The sequence below is a fragment of the Solenopsis invicta genome, chromosome 16, assembly GCF_016802725.1.
Source record: "Solenopsis invicta isolate M01_SB chromosome 16, UNIL_Sinv_3.0, whole genome shotgun sequence".
Taxonomy (NCBI): domain Eukaryota; kingdom Metazoa; phylum Arthropoda; class Insecta; order Hymenoptera; family Formicidae; genus Solenopsis; species Solenopsis invicta.
This window is the reverse complement of record NC_052679.1, coordinates 18,949,279-18,975,400: the sequence shown is the minus strand read 5'-3', so window position 1 is coordinate 18,975,400 and position 26,122 is coordinate 18,949,279. Positions and strand designations below refer to the sequence as shown.

General features: G+C 36.9%; 1 protein-coding gene across 10 annotated transcripts in view; it reads left to right on the top strand.

Annotated features, from left to right (window-relative positions):
- LOC105193137 (potassium/sodium hyperpolarization-activated cyclic nucleotide-gated channel 2) overlaps nt 1-26,122 on the top strand; it is a 138,343-nt gene that overhangs the window by 48,872 nt on the left and 63,349 nt on the right. For 8 of the 10 annotated variants that reach the window (XM_039458566.1, XM_039458565.1, XM_039458563.1 and 5 more), the window contains 2 exons: nt 16,556-16,911; nt 20,252-20,522. In XM_039458566.1, the coding sequence (XP_039314500.1) occupies nt 16,556-16,911; nt 20,252-20,522 (627 nt within the window). Of the gene's footprint in view, nt 1-16,555; nt 16,912-16,945; nt 19,286-20,251; nt 20,523-26,122 lie in introns of those variants that run through there. The other 2 variants (XM_039458567.1, XM_026138241.2) reach the window with 2 other exon arrangements.

The following is a 26,122-nucleotide window of genomic DNA, read 5'->3' as shown; positions in this document are numbered from 1 at the left end:
TCGAGCTATGCAGGCATTAGTCAAGCCAGCCCAGTTCAGTCAGTCGGGCTGCAGCGGAAGCGTAGCCGGTGCAAGGGAGAGCCGTGTCGTGAGTGGTCAGTTCGGCCGTCTGCCTTTTCATGGTTCAGCACGTGCGCGCTAAGACACTGGGGATGACAGACTACGCGGTGGTGTGATGACATCGTGATTTCGACCAGGACACTCCGCGATCGGCGAGAACACATCGCGACCGAGCCGGAGGCTGCGGGGCCGCGCGAGGAAAGCGAGAGAGAACCGGCGACGAGAGAGCGCGTTTAGTCGGTTCGCAGGAGTCGGGCAGGTCGGTCGATTCGCTCTCGGCCCACCACCGATCAGCTGTTCGCCGTCACTCGCTCCGGCGACAGTCCGACGATCGACCGTCGACACGTGCGCGCGTTCCCGACTCCCGACTCGAATCAGCCGGCAGCAGCAGCTGACATTTATACGGTGCTGCTGATGTTCGGGCCTCGATTTTCGCGAACAGTTTTTGACGTTCCTACTTATCGTGCTCGCGCGGGACCACATGACGTGCGTCAATCAGGGATCATCCAGCCTAAAATTAATTATCCAGCCGTCTAACTTAGAATTCTTCGACTAGCTTCATTATCTATCTAGTTATCGCTTGAGTGCATTAGTTCGAAACGTGTGTGCGAAGATACGCGAGCCAACGTCCGTGTCATCCGATCATCGTTGCGTTATCAAACGAATCGATCTTCTTCCACGCGAAAAACTGTCGCGAATTCGTTGCACGTCTCTTGATGTCGTGACGTTGAATGGGACCAGTGAAGAACGAGGATTTTTAAAAGATGATGAATCGCACTGTCGTCGTGAATACGCGACCGTCGTCGAAAGGTCGCGCGTAAACGCTGGAGGCAATCGAGCGTGCGGAGCCGCAGCCGAGAAATCGTTTGATCTGCAGGCGCTCGCGGGTGACACTGAGCGAGCCGGAAGAGGAAAGAGCAGCGAGGACGCGAGTTCGAATTCCTTTTGACGACGTGCATTAGATCGATCTACGATTAGCACAGTAAGTAGTGACGTTTGTCGCATTCGTTCTCGCGTCCGCCGGTTTCGACGACGACGACGACGACGACGACGGCGAACGGATATGTCCGTGAATAAATCGTCAAATGTGAAGTGGGTCTTTGTAGGGACGTGCGAAGCGCGCGACAAAGCGAGTGAAGAGTTTTCCCCTTGATCGATTGATCCAACCCTTAAAGCGTGGGCTTCCTTCCGGTTCAGAAGAAAGAGCAGGAAGCTCCTTAGGATGACTGCCGCGGGTCTCGCTCGCCGACGTTCAGTGGGATTTTCCGATTTCCAAAGAGTTCTCTATCGGATCTCCGAGGTTTGTGCGTGGCTTTTCTCGGGCTTTGACGAAAGTAAAATCAAATGCAAGAGTATTTCCGCCGCGGAGTTTTCCGACCGCCCGAAGTATACCGCAGCCTCGCTATTCAAGCTTTCTTGAACTTTCCTGAATTTCCAGTGAAAATGTAAAAACGTCAGCCGTCCATTAAAGCGACAGAAAATTCCTGTTAGGAAACACATACACGGCGAAATAGTAATGCTACATCCCGCGAGAACACGTTTAACCAATTAAAACCAGCATCGATATATAAAACACACTGTCCAATGAAATTAAAATTAGACTCAATTTACTGATTTTGTGCGATGAGCGTTCATAAATAAATGATTGAGCGGTTCAATTTTGCTGCCGATACGTGTAACAGGGGTGATCTGAGATTTATCGGAAAAGTGTCACGAACGACGGAAGATATTTCCAGTTGTATGCACGGAATATTTCCAAAATCACAGAGAAACGTTGATATACCATCGGTATGCGATCATCGTGTGTAGCTTTTAAAGAGAAACTCTGGTATTCTCCGCTCCGTGACGGCGAGCATTCGGATAAGGAATATTGAAACGACTATGGCACTCGGTAATCTGCATATCGTAGATACTCTAATGCTTATCGCGACTGTTTTACGATGACAGCAAATTACCCGGTAGCATTTCTCGCCTCATTCTTGCTCGTTATCGTACGTACGATCGTTTCAACAGCACGCGTGCTCGAACGTGCGCACGGGACGGCTTTCGATGGACGTTTCTGAGCGTGAATTTTGTTGCTCGAACTTTTTTTTCCCCTCGACACGAGCGCGTGGCAAAATATTTGTGGCCGCCTAAGCGGCGTCCGGCTGACCTTTTCCTCGCTCGGATTCCCGGACGAATTTAATACAGCTAACACGTTTTGTACGCGTCGGGCAACTGGAAGTACGCGGATACGTTTCACCTCGCATCCGTTCACGCAATCCTTGATAAATGGATCAATGATACGAGCGCCGATTCATTCGTGCCAGGATCGATGTAACTATGTAACGCGAAAAGGATCTTTGAGGAAATATCGCTCTGAGGAAAAAAAAGCCCGTCGGCCCTATCGATTTACCATTATACCAGATTATCTTGTCTCTTTATTGGTAAGTTTGCATCGCAGTGAAAAAGATCGTATGCACAGTTGTTATCTGAGAAATATGATTCATAATAATCTTTGAGATTTTCAAAAATATACGAATAAATTTTAAATTAATTCGTAACGTACCGTAAAATTGTACCAAGGAAAAAATTTTTAGCAAATATCAATTCCATAGAGCATAATGTGCATCTGGTGCTTTCTTTCTCATTAATTATTTCGCGTCGCACTCGCCAGGTGTGTGGCACATATCAGAATGACTAATGATCACCTATTGTATAATTATATATTGTATTATCTCCTAGAAATATCCTTTATACTCGAAGTCTATTACGAACGATTACAAATCATCACCCATTTTTTCTATTTCTTTGTCGTCACTTTAATTCAGTTTAAACAATTACAACTTTCTGAAGTTAACTTTTAATCTTTTATACTTTTAACTCAAAGCAGCTAAGTTTTTGTCGTATTTTTATTCTATATTTTTTTTTATTCATTCTAGAAAACCTTTTTTTTTAAATATAACTTCTTCCTGTCATTATTATTTGATTTATTACTTCATTATCGATTTTTCATTTTTAACGTAGTGTCAACGAGTAAAAGAATGAATGGAAATGAAATACTTCTACAGAAATTCCTTTTAGGTTCACACGATAAACATTTCCCAGACTTAATCCGTGTTGCAAATATTGATTTTATCGTGCTAGTGCAACTGCGATGCAAGCAGTAGGTTAAATCGCTAAGAATGATAAGATAACGTACTTTATAAGCCGATTAACGCAGTACTGGTTAATATTCCAACTGGTGCAGTGTGCGATTTAAAAATTTTATTATCAGTCAATATCGTCCTCTTCCCCCCTCCCCCTCCCTATACAGAAATATTCGTTGTAATTGTTCTAACAAAACATGTAATAATTATTTATTTAATCCAAAAATTTGATCTCAAAAGACATTTTTCCGAAAGAAAAAGAAGTTCTAAGAAAGTAAATTGAGCGGGAAAATACGTAATAGAAAAAGGTGAGAAACACGAGGGAACATACACAGTGAAAAATAAAATATAATTTTAACACATTTTTGCATGTCCCAAAAGATCCACTCTAAATTTTAAATTAAAATAACTCAAAAGTTAAGTTAAAATAACTTAAAATAAGTTATTTTAACTTAACTTTTGAGTTATTTTAACTTTCTAAGACATTTTATTTTTTATTGTGTAATTCATCTTGGAAACGCAAGAAATCTTAACGCTTAATGACAGTTCGCACAAAAAGTGGAATGCCAATCACCATAATATCGCAAATTAACGTCTATTTTAGTCACGCAATACTATAATTTATTACTAGTCTAATCTACTACCGTAGACAAATTCCTACGTTATTACATCTAGGATGGGAGATAATTTTGGCTAGTTAATTATGATAATCAAAGGAGATATGTCACTTTGTTTTGGAATTGCAAAGCTGCTGGTTGATTAAAACAAGGAAGACACGCTCCGCTGAAAGCGACTTACTCAAACATTCACTTTTAATTAATATTATGGTATAGCGTTGTGACATTGGGAACAACACGTCTCCGAACACATTCAAGGATTTTCATCGACGCGTAATGCGCCGCGTGTTCTTCTCGATGGCCAAAGCCGAGAAATAGCAGGAAGACCCATAGTATATCAACGTGGAATTCGAATGAGAGACTTCAGGTGTGACGCGAATATCTTGAAGTTTAATCGATGAAAGTGAGGTTTGACTGCTGTATAGACCAGGGTACACTTTATTTCTCAATTGAAAGATTCGCGAAAGCATCGCAATCCCATTTTTAACGTTGGAAATGCTTCGTATAAATTTGAAATTGTAATTGTAATTGTTTCACAAGAAAATTACTCTCATGACTCTCTCATAACTCTCATTTCTTAAAAATAAACATTGCTTTAGCATGTCTCAATATTTCTACATTATAAAATGAAACCGTTTCCTTGTCCACGAAGAAGTAATTAAAATAAGTACTCAAACTTTCCTCAAGCTACAATAAAATAAAAAATTGTTGCTCTCTTAATCAGTTCAACATCAAAACAAAAACAGTACTTTATATATGTATTTCAAAATAATCAATTTCAATAAAAAACGTGTATGTGTGTGTGTGTGTGTGTGTGTAAAATTAATTAAAGGTTGTCCGTTTCTCGATACGATTAATTTTGGAAGGTCGCATGGCTGGACTAACGTTCGAGCGATTAAGTTTAAGTGTAGGAATTACGTGCGCTGGCAGTGAGACCGATGAGACCAATACTTTCGCGAAGTATTTCCCGAAGGTGCTCACGGTGCTCACACAGATAATTTAGTTGAAAAAGAAGGTTATTTCCGATCTGAGTTGGCTTTGTCCTATTATCACCAATGGTAAATGAATATCCAGTAAAAATCTACTTTGTACTAATAATGTTACCAGCGAGATCTCACACACGCACACACAGACACACACACACACACAAACACAGGACACAATTATTAACCGATTTTTGTGAAATACTATTTTTACTGCTCTATTCATTGTCTTTAATAAACGTTAAATTTTTAAGAGCGTGTATGATGGTAATAAATTTATTAGATTAAACTAATGAATCATTTTTAATATTCTTCATATTTTTGTAATTTTAATAATACGTTAATTTATCAAGCAATTACTTTGCTTAAACAACTTACTTTGCCTCATATAATTATTTTAAAAATTATTATATGTGTAAGTATTATTAAATTACAAAAATATAAATGACGGTATGCCCTATGCGTTGCGTGATCTGGCGCGAAACATGATCATATTTCTTGATTAAAAAGGGAAATAACATAATACGCTTTGACATTCAAACGGCTCCCTCTCTCTCTCTCTCTCTCTCTCTCTCTCTCTCTCTCTCTCTCTCTTGTTCTGTAACACATTTAAATCTATAATCTCAAAACTTTGTTATTTTTTTTTTACAAATTTTTTCATAAAAAATGTTCAAATATCAAATAATATCTGACACAGCTGAATTTTCTGGATATCATCTATAAAGAGATAAATTGAGATTCTTGCAAATTGAAAGCGAAATATATCAATATAATTATAATTTACATAATGTTGTGCACAACTAATTAATGTTTGATACAAACATTATTAATTACTCATAATGTATGCGGGGGTGTACATAATTTAATAAAGTTAAAACTACATAATGCGTATAATAAACTATTCACGTATAATAAACTATTGATTTTAAGAAAGAAAGTTGACTGATACACATGCAAACTGACATTTAGATAACCCATGATTCAATTTGCTATATTCAATCAAAACTCGCAATTATATTAAAATGCAATGCTATCGCTTTCTTGCTCTCTCCATCTGTCTTTAACTAACTATAAGATGTCTATAAAGTTTGTTCCTGTATTTTGGTGCAAAATTATGAGAAACCGTGAAATATATTCAATCATTTCGAAGGGCTACTCTCTTAAAAGAAAAACCTTTCTAAATGATCGAACACGTATTTCACGGTTATTATTCATAATTTTAATACAACTATTTCTGAAATATAAAGGTAGAGACAATTTTTATAAATACCTCGTATAATATCAGTTTTATTTATTCCATATTCATAGTTTTTATCTTAAATTGCAGTGCGGTCTCTAACGCGTGATAATTATGCATTTGCATTAAATATTTACAAGAGAGCGAAATAGGAAAATTTTTATCGCATAAACACGGTTACACACGACAGAAGTTTCGAGCACGATAATATTTATATTATGTTTATACTTTATCGCTGTTGTAAATTTTTGTAAATAATGCATTAATATAGCAATAACGTTGTCATATTAGTATTTAACGCATTGTTATTATTATTTATGAGAAAAATTATAGCATTATTTAAAAAGATTTAAAGCTGAGAGCTATGTAGCGCATAAATATTATTGCGCGAAACTTTTTCGATAAATGTAAATTGGCAATCGTTTCGTTGTTTAATCTGCGATAATTGAAGCGCGATTCGCGCACATCACAATGACTGTTAAACAGGAGACAAAATGGAAAGAAACTCGATTAACAAATGCAGAATAGGAGCGCATGTACGATACGCGTTTCACAGAGGAATAACGCGCAATGCGATTCGCCAATGGAATGCCATTTCGGAGCTGGCGATTCGCGGGGAATTAATCAAGGCTGCATTTGCGCGCTGATCCACCGGTTAAAAAGCTATGGGCATAAATGCATCTCGGGTCGCGGAGCAAAGAAGATATAGGCCACATCGCGTTTCGAAACTCTCGTGCAGCGCATTCCCCATGGTACAGTACCGGTATATATAGGAAATTCCACAAAATTCTAAGCCATTCGCTCGATTGTGCGATCCACGTGGGACACGAGCGCGGGCTGCATTGAGACGGCAAACGAATTGTCCGACTACGATTGTCTGTTTCGTGAATATCATCGTCGAGAAAGTTTGCGGAGCTCCCCCGGCTAGTTATTCGTACATCCATGATGCGCACGGTATTTGAATATCTGCAGGAATAACCGACGTAATCAGGCACGGCGCAATAATGCCAATGTATAATAGTTATTAAGTCTGTCCGACTTCTGTTTACGCTGTTCTAACATTTTAAACGTTACTATCGATATTATCCGCGAGAAAATCATTTGCTTTAATATAAAAAATAAATTTGAGCAATAAAAAAAATTAACGAGATAGGAAATAGGAGTAAACATCGTGATTAGAAACATGCGATTAATTCTTTTTCTTGCCACTATTTATAACGAAAGATTGAGCCAAGGAAATGCAATTCGCTCAATATTATGTTGTACCGCGAATCTTCATCATAAATCTCGAATATACATCATCGGAAAACCAGCGAAATAAATTCAGTGTATCGATATACATTTATGGGAGCCGGAAGTGCTGCGTTTTCGTGAAAAAGCATGATCTCATCGAGAGATCATCCGTCAAATGAAATTCGGGCAAGGTCGAGAGACGTTAAAAAGCCGTTTTCATAATCAATCCCTTGTGTCCGACGTATCGCGGATTAAAACAAATCGCCGGACACAAGAATGCCGTCAATTTATCACATAAAATGGAAGTCCATAAAAGCAACCAAACTACAAGCATCCAATTTTAGATATCGCTGAATAAATACGAAACATGGAAACGTATTAGCGAAACTCCGTAGTGACTATATATTTAATGTCAAAACCTACGCTGTGGCATATAACGCCGGGTTAAATGTTAAACTCGATTTGGTATATCATAGCTGCGAATACGCGGAAAATTTTACAAAATGCGGGGGATCGAACTCTGATTATGTCAACCGAATAGAGATTGATGAATATGCATGTTTTCAAAGAATGCATACATTAACATATTCACGATAATAAACTATTCTTATTATTCACCGAACGCGTAAGCTTTATTAATATCATACAGCGGTTTTTAATAGAGGTTTAAACTTCAATTCTGATTTTAATTTTAATATTATATAATTTATAAAATTCTGAAAGATATTTCCATAATTAATATTCTGATCATAATGTACAATATTTCTCTTTAACTTTCTTGTCTATTTTAATTTAATTAAAATCAAATCAGCGTGAAAATTAATTTATTTTAATTATTGCATTTTCTTTGAAGCTAAAAAAATATTCAGCAGCACGAGCGAGCTAAATATTTTTTATGGTACGACATACCGAGAACGCAAGTAGTCGCAAATGCGTTAAGCCGGCATAAGAAGCGTGTTCTGTGAGGCGTATAACTAGGTACTGCTAATCCAAACGAATCGGCCTGCGCAAGTAAATGGGTCAGTAAAGCTCGCTTTTTTTCCTAGCAATCGAGAGAGTAAGCCTCCAGGGATTGCACGCGGAGTAAATCGCGCGCCGACTCGCCATAAGACAAGCTCGGAGCTTAAAACGTTTGTGCGGAAGCCCGCGAATTTATAACAAAAATCTTGCGCCATCGTTACGTCGCACCGCCGTGATCCTTTGATCTCGATTCGCATGATCAGCAAACATGTAAAACGTGTCACGTCCATCGTCAGCGAAAAATGTGTCAGGCATACATTCGCTGAACGGAACGATTACAATATTCGTATTCAATATATCATCCGGAACCAATTCCCGTATCCGTTATATGTCCATGAAAATCGGCTTACAAAAGTATAAATATAAATCGCGTTAGGATCAAGTTTGTATGGTAAAAATCATGTTTTAAACATGTTCTAAACAAATTTTAAATACACAATATGCTTTAAAATCACACTGAGAGAAAAAATTATTAAATTTTAATAAATATTTGTTTGAACAATTACAATAAAATATTTACTGAATAAAAGAAAGATGGTTAAATTAAATTAGTAAAACAAATATTTAATAAAATTTAGTAATTTTTTCCATCAGTGCACAAGTCTTAAAATACATAATATATTTAAACCTCAATTTTTATCAACCCTGATCAGAATCGTCAAATCGTCAAATCTTGCGCATTATATCTGCAAAATTCAAAAGCATCGTAAAGCACTATTTATAAAGTCTTTGTTGCATATTGCACTATATAATCGTTTTGCAATGATTGACGTATTCGATTAATTCAGATTAAATGTTGCGTAATTCTCCATCCATAATATTCACTGTTTTACTTTTACGCGAAAACAGACGCAGCAAAATTAAACGCCATTTAGGTGCCAATGTTACGCTGCGCAATGCCGTCACCGATGACTCTTAAAGTGTCTTGTTCGGTGTTTTATCGTGTTGATTTCTGGCATAATTACTCTAAATTATCCCAAGCATATCGCACATACGAGGCTAGTGTGCGAAGCGACACATGTACCTTACCCGGAACATAATCGCTCCATTGTTGCACTCCGCCAAGTGTGCGTGAATGAATGCGATGACAATGTGTGTGCTGAATAGAACGACAACACGTGCGCTCCAACGCGTGCACGTTCAAAAGCGAGTGAAATAAAAACAATTGATAATTCTTAATTAAACAAATATAACAGTTTACATAAAGCGCCAACTTAGTCCCGCATATTTTTGTTGTGATCACATTAAAAAATATACATAACTTTATCACGAAAATGAGGACGGAGTACCTCATCCAACTTTTTAATTATTTCACTCGAAAATACGCATCGTATATAAATTCTGAAACTTATTTAAAAGAGTTAATTCGGTTTCGCTCCCTTTATCAATCTTCTTCAACATTTACGTTGTTAGAAATGAATTTTTAATTATTTTGTGCGTAAAGTTTCGTCACTATCCCATTTCTACAGAATTGTTTCAAAGGACGTCAAAGGAAAGATTGCATTATATATAAAGTGTTTTTTTCTTTCTTCCCAACTAATGCCACTTGGGGTCATACTGTTACTCATAAGCAGCGAAGCGTTTAATATGCGGAACGTTTAATGCGCTATGACGAGGAGCTTGTACGTCCCAACGGCATAAATTCGCAGTTATAAATTGCCGGCGGAGCCGCGGCGGGCATATTTCCGTAATATGTAAAAGGCGTTCTGTTCATTTCAACTCGTTACCTCCAGCTTTCAAGCTCGACTTGCGATGCGGCTTTACGCGAGAAAAGAAGGAAAGTCAAATCTCGTCGAGCGAGTCGTATAACGAGTATGCAGAACGCAGTTGACTAAGATTACAAAAAAATCACAATACCTTAATCTCGATAGAGGCGGATATCTATCAGAATGGAAAGAGGAGATTAAAATAAGAAGGTACGAGCGAAGAGAGAGCTCTGAAAGTAATATCTGAGAAGATATATCGCCAGATCTATAATACATAAAAAGAATTGCACGCATATACACAACTAAAGCATAAAATCGCGCTTTGCATTTAACTTTTCTTTTTAACAACATACTTTCACTAAATAATGTCAATAGTAAAATGTAGAATGTGAAATCAGACGCACGGGAAAAAAAAACTTTGTTGGGACTCTCGTTCCTTGCTTCCCCGGAATTTCATAGTTTTCGAATGGGAGGCAATTAAGAGTTAATACCGACGACGTGCCATTTTTGCACGGTCAGTATATATGCATGCAATCTCGAGCGACTGTATATGCATATCTACTGACCGCGTCCTGTTAAACTAGTGTATTTCTGGACGTTCTAACTGAAATACTATCTCGCGTGAATAATTGCAACTTTTATCTAGTAAAAATGCAGGGATATAAATTACACAAACCCCCTCCATTGCGCAAAAATTTATAATTCCCTTGGGCTATTCTATTTAGTTTTTAAAGGAAAGTGCGGTCGATCGGAGACACACTACACCGTGCACCGATTTCATCGTTTACGGCAGTGACAATAACGGCGATAATAGTTTTTCGTTGGACCATGAAACTCTATTGTTGCACAATGCCGAGGCAAACGTTCAAATTCGTGTCGCGTAGTGCCGGAATGTCGGAATTGCATAGCCCCCCCGCGCCCAACAAATGTATGAGCACTGCGCATCGAAATGGCAGAAAGTCGGAGACATATAAAAAGGACAGGATATTCTGTCCGCCAGAAACGAGAAATAGTAAAAGCTTTTTAGTATTCAATAAAAATGTTGCAAGAACACGCACCGTAAAAAGGCGAGCTGTCGACTTGTAGTAACCAAATAACAAAACTTCGACGTTAAATTAAAGTAAATCTTACGCGCGAGTATGTACACTTTTCTTAACTCAAAGATTCAATACAAAAATTCTTAATAAATATTTAAAAGTTACTATTAACTGCTTGCCGTTCTCGAAACTCCGCTCAAGAAGAGGCACGAAAATTCGTGAGAGTCCTTAAAATTCGTCAAGTCCTTGAAGTTCATCATCAAAATTAATATCCAACTTGCAAATTTCTTTATATATTTTGCATGATGTATTTTTTTTTCCACTTTATAATAAATTATTTTTCTTACTTGTACTTCCTTATTTTATCACAACATTGTAAATGCAAGTTGTAAAATGTAAAAGAAGCGCGATTAGTAAAAGATTAAAGAGATATTCTCTCCATCAAGATATCGCAAAGAGTTGTAATTGTATAAAAAACAAATTGTACAATAAAGCATGTAATGCATATTTTTAACGGGTACATATTTGAAGATTAGTTTTTCTTTAGTAAATACGTCATTTAACGCATCATTGAGATAGTTAAAAAATACTACAATCATAAAGGTCTAAAGACGTAATTATAAATATTACTTGTAAAATTGCAATTACAAAAAAGCTATAAATCAACAATAATTGTAGCAGTAGATAATTAATATACTTTTAACAGAAATATGTGTTAGGAAAAGTTGATTTTTCTTATTAAATGCTTAATTATTTCGAATCCAATTAACCGCTTAAATGAGCTTACACAATGACAAACGATCATAATCGAAAGCCATAATTATGAATTCCATTTCAAGCAGAACGTGCACTTAGTGAATTGCATGCGTAAGTGAATTAACAAACATTGACACGGTATACAATTTCAAATTATGTATTAAAATGTCGTGCAAAATCTAATTTGACGTAACGATTAAACATCAAAATATGTTCGTGTTTTTTTTTTAATTAAAATGCTTAATTTTCATGCGCCTTATCGTAATGTTTAAAAGATTGTTTTCCTTTCGAAAGTAAACATAATAATCACAAAATCTATACACATATAGAAATACGCGGAAGTGGCAAATGAGATGAAATAATTCAATTCTTTTATTGAATATAATTTTTTTGCGGCATATAATATAACAATTATGTGCAGCATTCTAATTAATTATGACAAAAACGCTATCTTAGTTTAATCACTAATAATAAGCTATTATCCTCTAAGCGTAATTCACATAATACGAAAAAACTGTATATTCTGTTTTCATCGTGTCATTTTGGAAACATCTATAATTCCAAGTTGCAGAATCGTGGTTGCTAATGCGACAATCTAAACTATTGATTACCAGAGTGTTTATAACTATGCGCTATCTTAATTTAAATTAGGTTTGGGTATTTCACGATTAGAGGATTCTGCTGCATATTACGACGAACTTCGTCTGCACTAGCAAAGCAAGATGCGGCGTCAATATTGATTTACGTTCAGTTCGATTCGCCTTTCGATAGAACATGATAAATTGAGGTCGAGAAACGAAGGCGATTATACGTAGAGCAAACAGCATAAGACAGAAAATCTATACCGCACAGTTCGGCGAATATATAATTTCCTTTCTTTCTTTCTGATTATCGCAAATAACAACTTTCCCAATTTCCCTCAAATGAATAACGTCCCACCTTTGTAACATTTACGATATAGCATTGTCACCCGTCAACGTCGAATATTCATTGTTTCAAACATTTTTCGCCTATAATATCGCACTTCAAAAAAGTTTTATGGGAAAAATAAAGAACCGTCTCACTTCTTGTTAATAAATATAAAATATAATTCATCGGCATTGCCAATTTAACTCCAAAATTTCTAAATGATGAAAGTGAATTAAAAAAAAAATCAGATAAGAGTATAGCCTCTGTCGAAGGTACTAATGTACTATCATATAGTACATTAGTAAAAATTAAAAAGCGTTGGCATTTTGTAAGGTCCGTTACACCTCTCTTAGCCAAGGCCAATATCCGCATTGATGGCACAATCTCGTCAAAGACAGTCAGGTCAGGTCGTTCCCTCGGTTCGTCCGTCCTGCCATTTGGCAAATTGAGAAAAGCTATAGCAATCGAAAGCGAACCTTGACACTCTTTTTCTACCGGCACGGCTATCTTGTATTTTCGAGAGGCATATACATCAGGACTCGAATGCTTTTTGCCGCGGTCGACCGCATTACCCGGCGGGGAGGTTCCTTAAAATAGATTCCAGCGTTAACTAGAGGTTGGTTCGAACACATACGCAAATATATACGTATCAAGTGGTGCATACAATGGCATCGCGGCTTCCTCTAGACAAGATTTAGCTCTATAAAAGCTGAACATGTGCGCATATTCGATTATAATCCGTTGCTGCTGCACGAAAATCTACTTCTGTTTATTGTAATTCAAATAAATAGTATTAGTTATAATTCGACATTATCAAAATAATAAACTAATATAGACTATTATAAGCCGACTCTCTGATCACAGAGCAAAGTAGAGAGAGAAAGAAAAAACTCAAAATATAATTTTTAATTAAAATTGTTTACTGTCTTATAAAATAAAAAGCAAGAAAAGTATAGAATTTGATGAAAACATTTTCAACCGAAATATAGCATTTTTGCACAAATGTATAAAAATATTAAATGTTTGTGTGAAACAACAAATCGGGAATATAATAGAAATAAATCTATTCACATACGAAATTCTTAATCGGATAGTTAATTTATACCACGCAGTCTTGTAAAAGAATTGGGACTCGCGAAAAACATGGTATAATTTTAAAGCAAATGATTATCTTCACAGTTTGCTTACCGGATAATTACAGGATAATTAATATTTCCTGGTCATTAAAACATCCTGTGCATGCTACTCCTATCTTATCTTCTCTTCCTCTTTTTATCATCTTACATTTTCTCGAGTTCCGCAGCCTACCTCCGTCCCTATCTCGTCGCTTTTCCGTTTTATATATCGAAAAACAGATGTTCTACTTCGTAGAACACTTATTGGTGGATTTCTCTTATCTATTGCTACTATTGCTTCTTTTGCGTGAGCAGCCTTTTCGATAGACAAGTATCCACCTTATAAAGGCGCGCGCAAGAAGAGTCTGATGTGTCCGCTATTTTTACGTCTTTTCCGACATCTTTCCCGACGCCTGCTGGTTTATTTGCTCGTCACGTTGACGTGCAATTATTACGAACTACGTGATTTAATATTCAGCCGTACTTCGTCGCACTTTAGATCGACACGATAAAATTTCCGACAATTTGTTTTTCTTCCGTTGAATGCGTAAAGCGGATGGATGGACGCGATTGGCGCATCGTCAGCGGCGCAACACAGTGTGGCGGAAATTGCGTTATTTTCGACCATTGCTTGCTTCGACGAATATAAAACGAGCACACTTTTTGACAAAATTTACATCATAGAAATGTATTGCAATATTTTATAATTGCAATAAAAAATAATTTTTCAATGCAATCAAACACCCACATACACGTCAAAACTACACTGAGAGAAAACGTTCATAAATTTTGATAAATATTTATTCGAATAGTAATGAAATATTTACTTACAGTACATAAATATCTACTCTATTAAAAAAAAAAATAATGCAAAAATTTAATTAGTAGTTCTGGTAATAAATAAATATATAATACATATATTTATATTTAATATAAATTTAGGAAATATTTCATTAGTGTTATTCAAATACATATTTATTAAAATTTAATAATTTTTCCTTCAGTAGATAATAAAATTTTATCTTGAATTATCTTTAACGTGTCGTTTTGAATTACTTTCCGCTTTGACTTAATAAACTAATTCATTTTAACTCGTGCAATTTTTGTATGTTTCATTACTATGATTAGAATGGTAATACAAAGCATTAAAAAAAAATTAAATATACTTATTATCTAATTATGCAATCTAAATATTCTCTACTTTATTATATAAAAAAAGATGGACAACTATAGAAAGCCTAGTTAATTAATCCATTAACTATTATTATTATTTAATTAGTCATATCATTATTATTAAATTATTTAATATAAAATTCTAAAATTATCTTAAAAAATTACGTAAATTCATATATCTCCAACATTCTAAAACGTTTGAAACGCTGAACAAGCAAAGGTTATCGGTGTAGCAATGACCGTTTAATGATCAACTAATTTTGTATGCCTTACGGTACGTGATCGGAATTGGTGAGGTTACTCCAACGTAGATTGTCTGTTCTGTCTATCAGCTGTGGTTCCTAACAATTTCGGTAATACAATTTGATTCCGAGGCACGCGAACGAATTTGATTTATGTCATGTGCGTAAAGCGTGAGAATGCGATACCATTGCACTTTCGCTGCAGTTAGTGTCATGCCCCGCGCGTTCCAATTCACGATATCGATATTTGTTGGTATGCAAGAAGAACGAAGCGCCCAGCTTGCGTGCCAATAGTGAAAATCCGCCGTTGATGTGCGGTGCTCTCGCGCATACGTATATGTATATGCCGGGGGTCGAAAAAAAAATTTATTGCCCTGTCGCGAAGAGCCGAGATGTTTCGCGGTGAACTGAAAATACGCGCGACATCGTGACGATGGGAAAACGCATTATCGGCATTAATGTATCAGGTATCACGTCGAAGCTGTCGATACCAGCGGCGATCGGCGTCACGCGTAATTGACCATTAGATCCTCTCCCTGACGTCTATTTTGGAAATATACGTAATATGTTACAGAAAACCTACATTATATTTTGTGGAAAAATCTCGTCAAAATGTCCCTCACGTCGAAATGAAAAACTGTTGGACTTTAGCAAATATTGTCTTTAACAACTCAAAACTAAAACGATATTAATGGGATTTCACAACATTCGATAATGAACGCAATTCGAGAATGGATCGATCTTAAAAATAAATGAAAAACAAATTTTGATTTAAATAGAATTTAAAATAAATTTCATTTATCTGCATCCTCGAAACTTAATTTTGCAAAATTGCATTTTAATATATTTCTGTAAAGTACTCTTGAAAAATATGAAAGAAATGTCGCGGTATCCATTGTGTCGAATCACTGTGCTACATACGAAACGACGCTGCAAAGATTTCCATAATAATATGTGTACGTGAATAGTGAAAATCGTTGCATGCGGTATCGCAACGCCCGCGCCCGCGCCGCGGCGTTTCTCCAATTCCAATTTTTCTTTGATGAAACTGATGCATTCTCTAAAGTAGAGTTTCCTCTGCCATATATTCGTAATCTTTTGTTTCAAGATGTATAAGATACAATGTTCATTCGCATCACAGCAAAACAAAAACGGTCCTTCGAGACAACTCTCGTTCAATCTTTTTCGAGAGGAAAATCTTGCAAAGAGTTTTTCATTAATAGCAAAAAAAAACGTGGAGTAACTTCCACGAAGGCTTACGAGATCTATCCGAAATACAGCTTGTATTTGCAGCAAGCATGAGAAGAAAAGCATTATACAATTGAAGAATTTATTGCAGGGAGGGCGAGGGCGGCGGTGGCGGTGGCGGCCGTTCTGTGACCGGTTCCGGTGGCGGCGGTGGCGGAGGTCGTCGGGCACCGAGCCTACGGCTGGTGAACGGAAGGGCGACCACGGGGGTGAGTTTGCACACCAGCAGCACCGAATCCGTGCGCTCTCCCCATCACCAGCTCGGCCAGCAGATCGGCAACAACAACTGCCACGCCAGTAACAACCCCGCCGCGAACAATCATCCACGGCTCAACAAAGATGACAGCATCAAGATCAGCATCGAGAACACCAACACGTGTACAGACAGTCTCGTCACTGCTCTAGACGACGAGACCCTGCTCATCACTGATTTCCTGGGCGACACAGGTAAGCGCCGCCGTCGAAGATGAAAATGATCTCCTTAAAGTATTCTTAAGTGCAGTGTTTATTCTCTCGCGAGCACACTAAGAATGTTGAAGTATTTTGTACAAATGCGCATTGAAAATATTTGTACTATATATGTTGCCACCATACGTTGTTAACAATTCGCACACGTAAAACTTGATTAAAACAAGCGAATTGTTTCTACTGATTAAACAGTTAATTTTCATAAAGTGTAAATGGTTCAAAGTTAAGGAAATTCGATTTATTATAAATTATTTTCGAATAATTTTCAGCAAAATTATTCTTTTCGTATAGAAATTCAATGCGAACGTATTCTTTTTTTATTATTTACATTGCTTCTATATGCTTTGTAAGTCTTGATAAAAGTGTTATCATTGCTCGCACCGTTACTTGTGCAAATATCTTACAAGTACTATAGGGTTCAAATAAATGCGCACTTTATTTGAGGTACAAGAAAGACATTTCACGGAGAGCTGCGTAAAATGCAAGACGCAAGCTCGTCTACGACCGTTATAAATTCCAATCGAGTTTACGATCTTCGCAAACATCTCGCTGGAATATAAAGAATGCAAGTGAAAACTACATTAATGAGATCCGTCGTGATAAAGTGATACAATGTTAACGACAGGAATGAATTTTGCGATTGCATTGCTGTGTTACCACGATAACGAGCGTGGACCGTAATGTCCACGTTATGCAAATCACGATGCGGAAACGACTGAATATGAAATTGCGGGCTGAATTTTCGATTATTCACAATTGCCTAAATATTTATTTTTTAACAACATATATCGCGCTAATGGGTCACGGAATCGAATCAAAACATCCATAAACGTCGAATTAAACTCATTTCTCGCAAATATATGCGAGTGCGGCTGCCGCATTGTGGTGCTTGCGGTAAAATGTCATAAATCATTGATCGGATCAGTGACATGCGCTTATACACGTGTGTAACGGGGTGTATTGTCCACTGCCTACAATGCACAAATGTGAGTGGTGTGAGATGATGCGCTCACTGACGAAATACGTCCGACGTAGATAATGGTGATGGAAAAAAAACCGCGTTGTTTTATATCGAAATAATTGAAGTTGCGAAACGAGATTACCCCAATACAAGTAATATCGAAGCGAAAATCGATAATGCAATACGCTAAATGTCACGAAAGAAAGAGAGAGACAGAAGGAATTTAAATACTGCAAGATGTGCTCCTCGTGAATGTATAATGCAACGCGATGCATTTCGTGAGAAACGATTACCATACTCGAAAGCTGTTTTTCGGGATAAAACTGTTTAAAATAAGAACGATTTAACACGCTCATATAAATTAGCAGCGATAATGTGTGGATTTTCCAGCGCAGTACCTACGCGAATTTATGAATGCAAATTCAACGCTCCTTCGCAGCAAAATATAAGCCATTATAGGCATCAAGTTTTTCTAGTTTTGGACGCATTATATAATATTCGCCGCATAAAACCCGATCTTTAGCAGAAATTGAAAATATATGATGATAAACTGGATACCGGAATATAATAAATGACTGAAATTTTTAACATTTGGCGAAAATATATATACAGTTTTCTCTCTTCCTCTTTCTCTCTAAATAATAATAAGTAAAATGTATTTCTTAAACGTCACACACAGAAACAGAAAATTCCCATCTCTACAAAATTCTAGAAATCTAAAATCAATGCTAATTTAAATTTCACCTATTCAAGTAACATATACTTTGAGATACTTTGCTAAATATAAAATTTCTCAAATAATAATATATAAAGAGCCACAATATTTTCCGCATTTCTTTTTTCTCTTTCTTTCCGTTGATCACGATTAAAAACGCAGCAACGCTATTCCGTCCATTCATCTCGAATATCATACGGTACAACGTGATGAGCGCAATAGATCATGACATTGGATCTCTTACGCGATGCGGCAGGAATCGTGGTAGAGCGTCCGGGGATTAGCGTATACCAACACGTGAAAGAAAAAGAACCGGGCAATATGTACTCGTTCGTCCGGCTAAAACCGGTCAGTGGATACGCGTCTCCTCTCGCGCTTCTTCGCGTCCTTGTTCCGTTACTTAAGCTAGTCTTGAGCGGTGTCTGCCTTTCGACCGGCGGGTCAACGCGATATTCCGTTTCATCTCGTTCTCGTTCGCGAACACGTCATGGCGGCCGTGCACGTCGACGACGAAGGAAGATCCGTTTTCGTGGCGCAAGAGAGGCCGCTCTTACAGCAAGGCGCCACGCCGTCGCGAGACGGTTTAAAATCGAACGATATTGGTTCCCGGTCGGGCTCGTACGAGGAGTTTATCTCGAGTTGGACATTATGGGGCGTTCGTAAACCGCGTAAATCCGGTGAGTGTTGATAAATCGTAAGGTTTATACGATTATCGATAGCCATCGACTTTGTCGACACTTATCTCTAGAAGCGAGGACATAACCGACAATTGCATTCTTCGCAATGAATTTCTTTCGCTCTTGCTACTTTCTAGATCAAGACTGTTACAAAAATTACAAAAGTGATTTATATAACGAGAAAGAACAAATATGAGTCAGAATTAATGTAATCGATGGATTGTGCAATATCTATAAATGTATTAAACAAAATAATTAGTTATATGTAGAAATATTCCATTAGTTATTTACATGAGTAATTTACAATTAGAAAATTAAATTGAGATATTCGTATTAGAATTAATCAAAATTAACGTGGCATGTAAAATTGTGCATAAATTATTAGGTACAGCATAAGTAAAGTGTTTCTCGAGAAAAGCTTTGTTTTAAGTGGAAGAGGTATAATTATATCATCGAAGCAAAAGATGTGGCAACAAAACAAAGATACAGAATGATATCATGAATTTCCAAGTGTGTGTGTGCGCGCGCGTATACGTGTGAGTATCGTGACACATAGATTTGAACCGTAGGTTAATCAGTTTTATTTGACCTTATTAGACAATTAATATTTTCGAGAGGCGGACAAATAAATTTATTCCTAACCATATATAAGCTGTAAAAAGTCCCGTCAAATTTGCACACGGCAAATTTCACGAGCTAGTTCACGAGCCATAAAGATACTTCGGGTTAACGACATTAAAGTCATACGTGTCGGGACGCTATCGTGGCGCGAGTTTACAAGTTCAGTTATGCTTGTGGACAGTTCGCGATTTGTGCTTTGTGCGAACGCTATCGCGCAACTCGGCTCGGGTTTATCGGACGGGTGCGAGATTTTACGGCGCGCGCTATCGGATGGCGATAAAAGTCCTGGAATAATGGACGATTATCGGCCGACACTGACCTGACGACCGCACAATCTTTTTATAGGCAACGAGATGAATTACAAGGGCAGCGGGAAGGTCCACTTCGGGGTGGACGACGTGTCCCTCTATGGGACGCCGAAGGAAGAGCCGGGCCCGGGCCTCCCGGGCCAGGAAGTCAAGCAGAGCTTCCTAAAGAATCAGCTTCAGGCCCTGTTCCAGCCGACGGACAACAAGTTGGCCATGAAGCTCTTCGGCAGCAAGAAGGCGCTTATGAAGGAACGGATCAGACAGAAAACCGCAGGTCACTGTGTCATCCATCCTTGCTCCAATTTTCGGTAAGTTCTTTGGACTATCGACTGATCTTATTCAACAGTCGGCATCAATATTTCGCGCTATCGTATTCGTTCCGGTTGAAAAACATATCCCACCCGAGAAATATCGGTCTCAGACGCAGCCTCATATCTAAGTCTGCCTGAATAAACTCGTGCGCGACACATCGGTCCCGGGTTCTCCATAAAAGAGAACAAAATTCTGCATGCACGTGCTCTCTCCTCACGGGACATGAAGTTTACGCTTAGTTGTTGAAAGATAACTAGATATAAATAACTCATAAAATAACAATGATGCAAGTTACTATAGTAATTGAATAATACGCAATACAAGTTATTACAACATTAATATTCATTCCTTTTTCCGCAAAAAGCAAAGGCTGTAACAGTTTATTTTCTCCAACACTTCGTAAGTTGCATCAATCATAAAAGTTTTTTTTTTTTTTCAAGACCGACTACCTTACAGACATCTTAAAAGGAAATAATAGAAAATGAAAAATTACTTTCCTCTACGAGATTTGCTTTTGAAACGATACAAAAAATTATTATCCGATTATGCCAGTCATTTTTAAGTTAGCACGATACAATTAATTTAATTTTAACAGTCACTACTCTAAGATGTAGAGTGACGTTAGAAAAAAAATTTGTTATTCGAATATGTTACGTGTATGCCGGACGCTAGCGGGAGTGATAAATGACAAAAGTGGTCCGAGCGGGCGAGCGTAAATCAACGAGTCGTGTCGGCTTACCGGCAATCCGAAACTTTTCGGCTTGACTGCGACACACTTCCCGGCTCGAGAAACGTAAACCTAGCGCGCCTTTGTGTCGCAGTAAAATATCTACCGTATCCGGATCGTTCATCGTTCAGGCTTTCGAGACGCCCATGTGGCGCGCATGTCTTCGGCAAGCAGGACAGATCTCGAGGATCACAAAAGAGCGTTTGACCTACGAGGCTAACGCGCGGTTGCTCACCTTCGGTTCTTCGATCGATCTGGGTCGCGCAAAGGAATATTCAAAGGCTTTACAAGAATCTACTTACCACCGTACGCGTATACAGTCGAGTAGTCTCCCTCGCCCGTCGACGAAATAGCATTGGAACTTTACGGTCTCAGGAAGAAGTCTTCGTCACGCCTTTCGTTTCCTGCCAGTGTGTTGCCTTCTCGATAGCGAGTCACAGTCCATCGTTGAAGTCCGGACGCGTGCTCTCGACTTCTCGCGAAGAATGTTAACGCGCTCGCCGGCCTGTTTAAGGAGAAATATATCGATTAGAATGACAGTAAGCGTTCAAGAAGACCTGTCTACCGAACGATAATGGATGGGCGATCCTCGATTAACGATAATCCCTTGCGGAATTAACTATTAATCAACATTAGTCGGGCAAAAAGGATTACAAGAGCATGAACTAAATTTCGCGGATTTATGTTAGTAAAAGCACACCTAAATAACACAAAGTACATAATACAAAATTGAGAGAGACAAATACTCGGAGTTTGACAAATTTATTCTCGACCTATTAAAAAGTTCTAATAACAATTATAAAAATTAACAAAATATAACTTTTTTACACAGTTATAATTAAACAAAAGTTAACAACCAACAATGATAAAATACATCTTTAATATGAAGATATTTCATTTATTTCTGAATATATAGAGATTCTCTAATTATATTTTTTTAATCCGAACATTTCGACTTGCAGTCTTCTTTAGCGAATGTTAAGTTGCAGTTACGAGAAATTTAACGATATACAAGTTGCAGTTAAGAGAAATTTAACGATATAACATTAATGCACGTTTCCTTGTAAATTACGAATCCCAATTGCCTACAAATCGTTTGCCAACATTCTATTTGCCTGCAGACCGTTTGCGCACAAAAATCGTTTAGGCGGTCGCATATTTGAGTCATGCAGTCTGTAATTAGTTAGCTTTAAACTCCTATATCTACTGGTATATTTAGAAAAGATCGTTTAAGCGCTGATAAGTGACATGAGAAGCAAAAATTCTTATATTAAAAAAAAAAATTTGCCTTTAAACAATCCATCTGCAGGCACAAATTTTTGTGTAGCATAATGCTGCTTGTGCACAATATTGTCGTGTGTTTTCGTAATGCAATTATCTAATTGTGCGCAATTGAAACTGTGGCCAATCAATCTGTAGGTAGAATTTTTTTGTGCGCAAACAATTTGTAGGGAAATGCTGGGATGTCGACAAACGACACTGTAAGCAAACGATTTGTAGGCAATTGGGACTCTCCTGCAGCGAACCTAATGAAACGCCGTTAAATGTTTAAATTACATTAATTAAAAGATCTATTCACAAACAGAAAAAAATTTCTTAAAACAAAAAATTTTACTTGACACAATTATTTACTCGGTGAATTCCATTACTTACTTACGGTCAAGTTAAAAATTTCTTAATTGAAATATTTATATATAAATAAAATAAAGAAACAATTTTTAACCAAACAATTTTTTCTTGCAATTTTAGAAAATATTTACTGTAATATAATTAAACTATTTTTATATTCAAGATAATCAGATTTGTTAATGTAAGAAATAAATTTAATTAAATTTAATAATATGATTAGTTTATTTGTAAAATCATTATTTAAATTCAAAAGTATATAAAATACAAATCTACTATATACTTAAGATAATATGTCTATTTTCTTAAAAGGAAATATTTTTACTTAAACACAACAAATAAATTTCTCTCAGCGTGTATATAGAAATAAAATATCTTCATATTAAAGATGTATTTTAATTTGCTCATTAATGGCCATTAAAATCTTCGATTAATTACGTTTGTAGACAAAGCGAGTTTGTCTTTGTTATTACTTATTATTTTCTCATTACATCCAACAATTTCTCTTTCAATGATTCACGGTAGAATTGTCACAGATTAAATTCTTGTTCATCGCTACCATTGCAAGTGTTTTTTTTTTATTTTCAAAGTAAAAAAACTCTTCTAAGGCGAGAGAAATCAAAAGGACGAATTCGCACGACTGGAAATGAGCAAATGGAGCCTCGTTACAGTATCAAATTGCCGATATTAACGCAGCATAGCGCAGCATGCCGTTCCATAACGCGCGAAACACTATACTCGACCGCGGCTCGACAGCAACGGCGGCGGTGGCGTTTGTCGTTCCAATTGGTTAAAATTGCTCAGCGCTTCCGTTCGGAATCTTGGCTAATTACCGGCAGTGCGGAGGACATCGGGTCCTCCGCAGTCTTCTCTACGATTCCACTAAAACGCGAGACTCTCGTGGGCATTGAAACTTTAATTCGCTCCTCCGTTAATGGTAGCGATATCTTCCGCGGCAGAACGAGCGTAACTAGCGGTCGTTCTTTGCGCGACATAACGCTAATATTCAGCTGCTGAATTATACAAATGAGCGTCAATGGTGCCCCATTTTCCAATCGTTACCATATATATCAGGTATCCATATAATAAGAGCCATGTAAGCTCTCTTATCTGACTATGCTTTATTCGAAAGTGACAATGGGGAAGGGAGACATGCGCGTTGCAATTAATAGATATTATTATGAAACGCGTGCAAATATCATTAAATCTTTTTCAACAAGAAATAATAATAATAATTTCAATAGGTTGATATTATGAAAATTAATATCACGCTGTGCTTTTACTGACTTTATCTGACAATAAATTATTCCTTTTCCAAATATTAACTTTTTCTTATAAAAAAAGTTAATTCATTTGTAATGTACTTCAAAAAAGATAAATTTCATCAAAATATTCGCGAAGATTACGGAATTATAGGATATTAGATACACAGCAAATCGGTGTGGCGTCGCGGTTTTGTGAGAGCACGTGTTCTAAATGAATTTCTTCTTTGATCTATAGGCCAGAATATAAATGATAGCCGAAATATCCGATAACACGTGCCACATAGTCGGCTGTAATGTCGCTCCGTCAGCAGTTCATTATCCGAACATCCCGGACATGTGCATGTCTATAGGAGATATCGCGTTAATGGATCCATCCTGAGCAATTAACAAGGATCCTACTAGACACGATGTCGATACGAGTTTCGATTGGCAACAGCCAATTTTTTCCAGTACCTAATATTTAAATCGCTTGTACAAAATCTAGACAAATGATGTTTCAATTAAAAGTTATAAGCTCAGTGCACTACTTGTTTAAAAATACTTATACCAAATTAAGAATACTTGCTATTAAAATATTACATATTATTATTAAAATTAAGAATACTTATACCAAAATGTTTACTCAAATTTTCTAAAAAAATTCCCTGCAAATTCTCGGATTTTCTAGAGATCATGTTCAAAATTCTAAGTAGAGAAATTAAACTTTAATGTAATTCAATGTATTGTTACTATTTTTTTTTAAATAAAAATTTGCGAGTCACATGGGAATGTACAGGGAGATATACATTGATATATTGATAATTGAATTTGTATTATTAAGAAAAAATGATTAAAGGAACAATTTTGTCAGAAAAAGAGATAGAATTTAAATTTAAAAATAAAATTTAAAATTTTTTCCTAAGTATATAAACTCTCATGAAAATCTATGATATTTCCAAGAATAAAAAATAAATTTCCTGAAAACTAGGTTTTCCCAATTTCTCCCTGTAGTAAACACCCCGATTGTACGAAAACAGTTTTGCGCTAAAATATCTAAAAATCTAGCTAGGCACAGATTTAAAAATAATTTTGCTAAATCCTCAAAATAATTATGACGCTTAAACTGATTATTAAAATGTCAAAATTTTTTGCAACGCACTCATTATACGAGTATAATCATGTCCTTCACAATTATTTTGATAGTTCAACAAAATTATGTGGAAACGAACTAATAGCGAGATATGCCAAAATTGCCGAGCACATCCAAATTATTCAAATAGTTTCGAAAGTATAAGTAGATAGCGGGACCGTGTCTTCCGGATACTCTCGACCGGATTTCAACTGAAGCGAAACTTTATTGGAAGCTCAGTACCCGGAGATACTCGGTGCAGAATATTAAAAATTTACGACGCACAATGCCGACAATACCATTTCCTTCGTTTTAATATGCGGCCACCACCAAATCGCTGTCCTACGTTTGCGTACGTTTCGTGAATCTGTAATTTGTCGAGTTCAATTCGCCTCGCGCGGCACGTGGAATTCATGACGATATCATGCGTACGACAGCATCTCGCGGAAACGTTGTAAAAAATTAAATAAAAATATTGTTATACGTGCAGCCTGAAAAAAATGAGGAAGAAAAATCCGAGATGTCTTACTTTTCCGTAGACTACAAGGAATAAAATATGCGATTGTTTCTGTCATAAAAGCCTCTCTCATCATGTTAGCGGCTGCACATATTTGTCTCCGCTCTTATGTCGGCTGGAATTGCTGCGGTAAACATAACTTGACGGGACTCTCGGTCACGAGAACACACCTACTCTCTTTCTTATTGTTAGAGAAAGGAACTCCTATAAATATGAGACACCATAAAAGCGAACATAAACCACGCTACTTAACTCTGGACGGAATATTAGGTAGGTACTTTTTTCTACCTCGTTTCGTGTTAAATTGTATGTATAAAAAGCCGCGTCTCCGGTGAAAACGGCTTTCTTCGTGC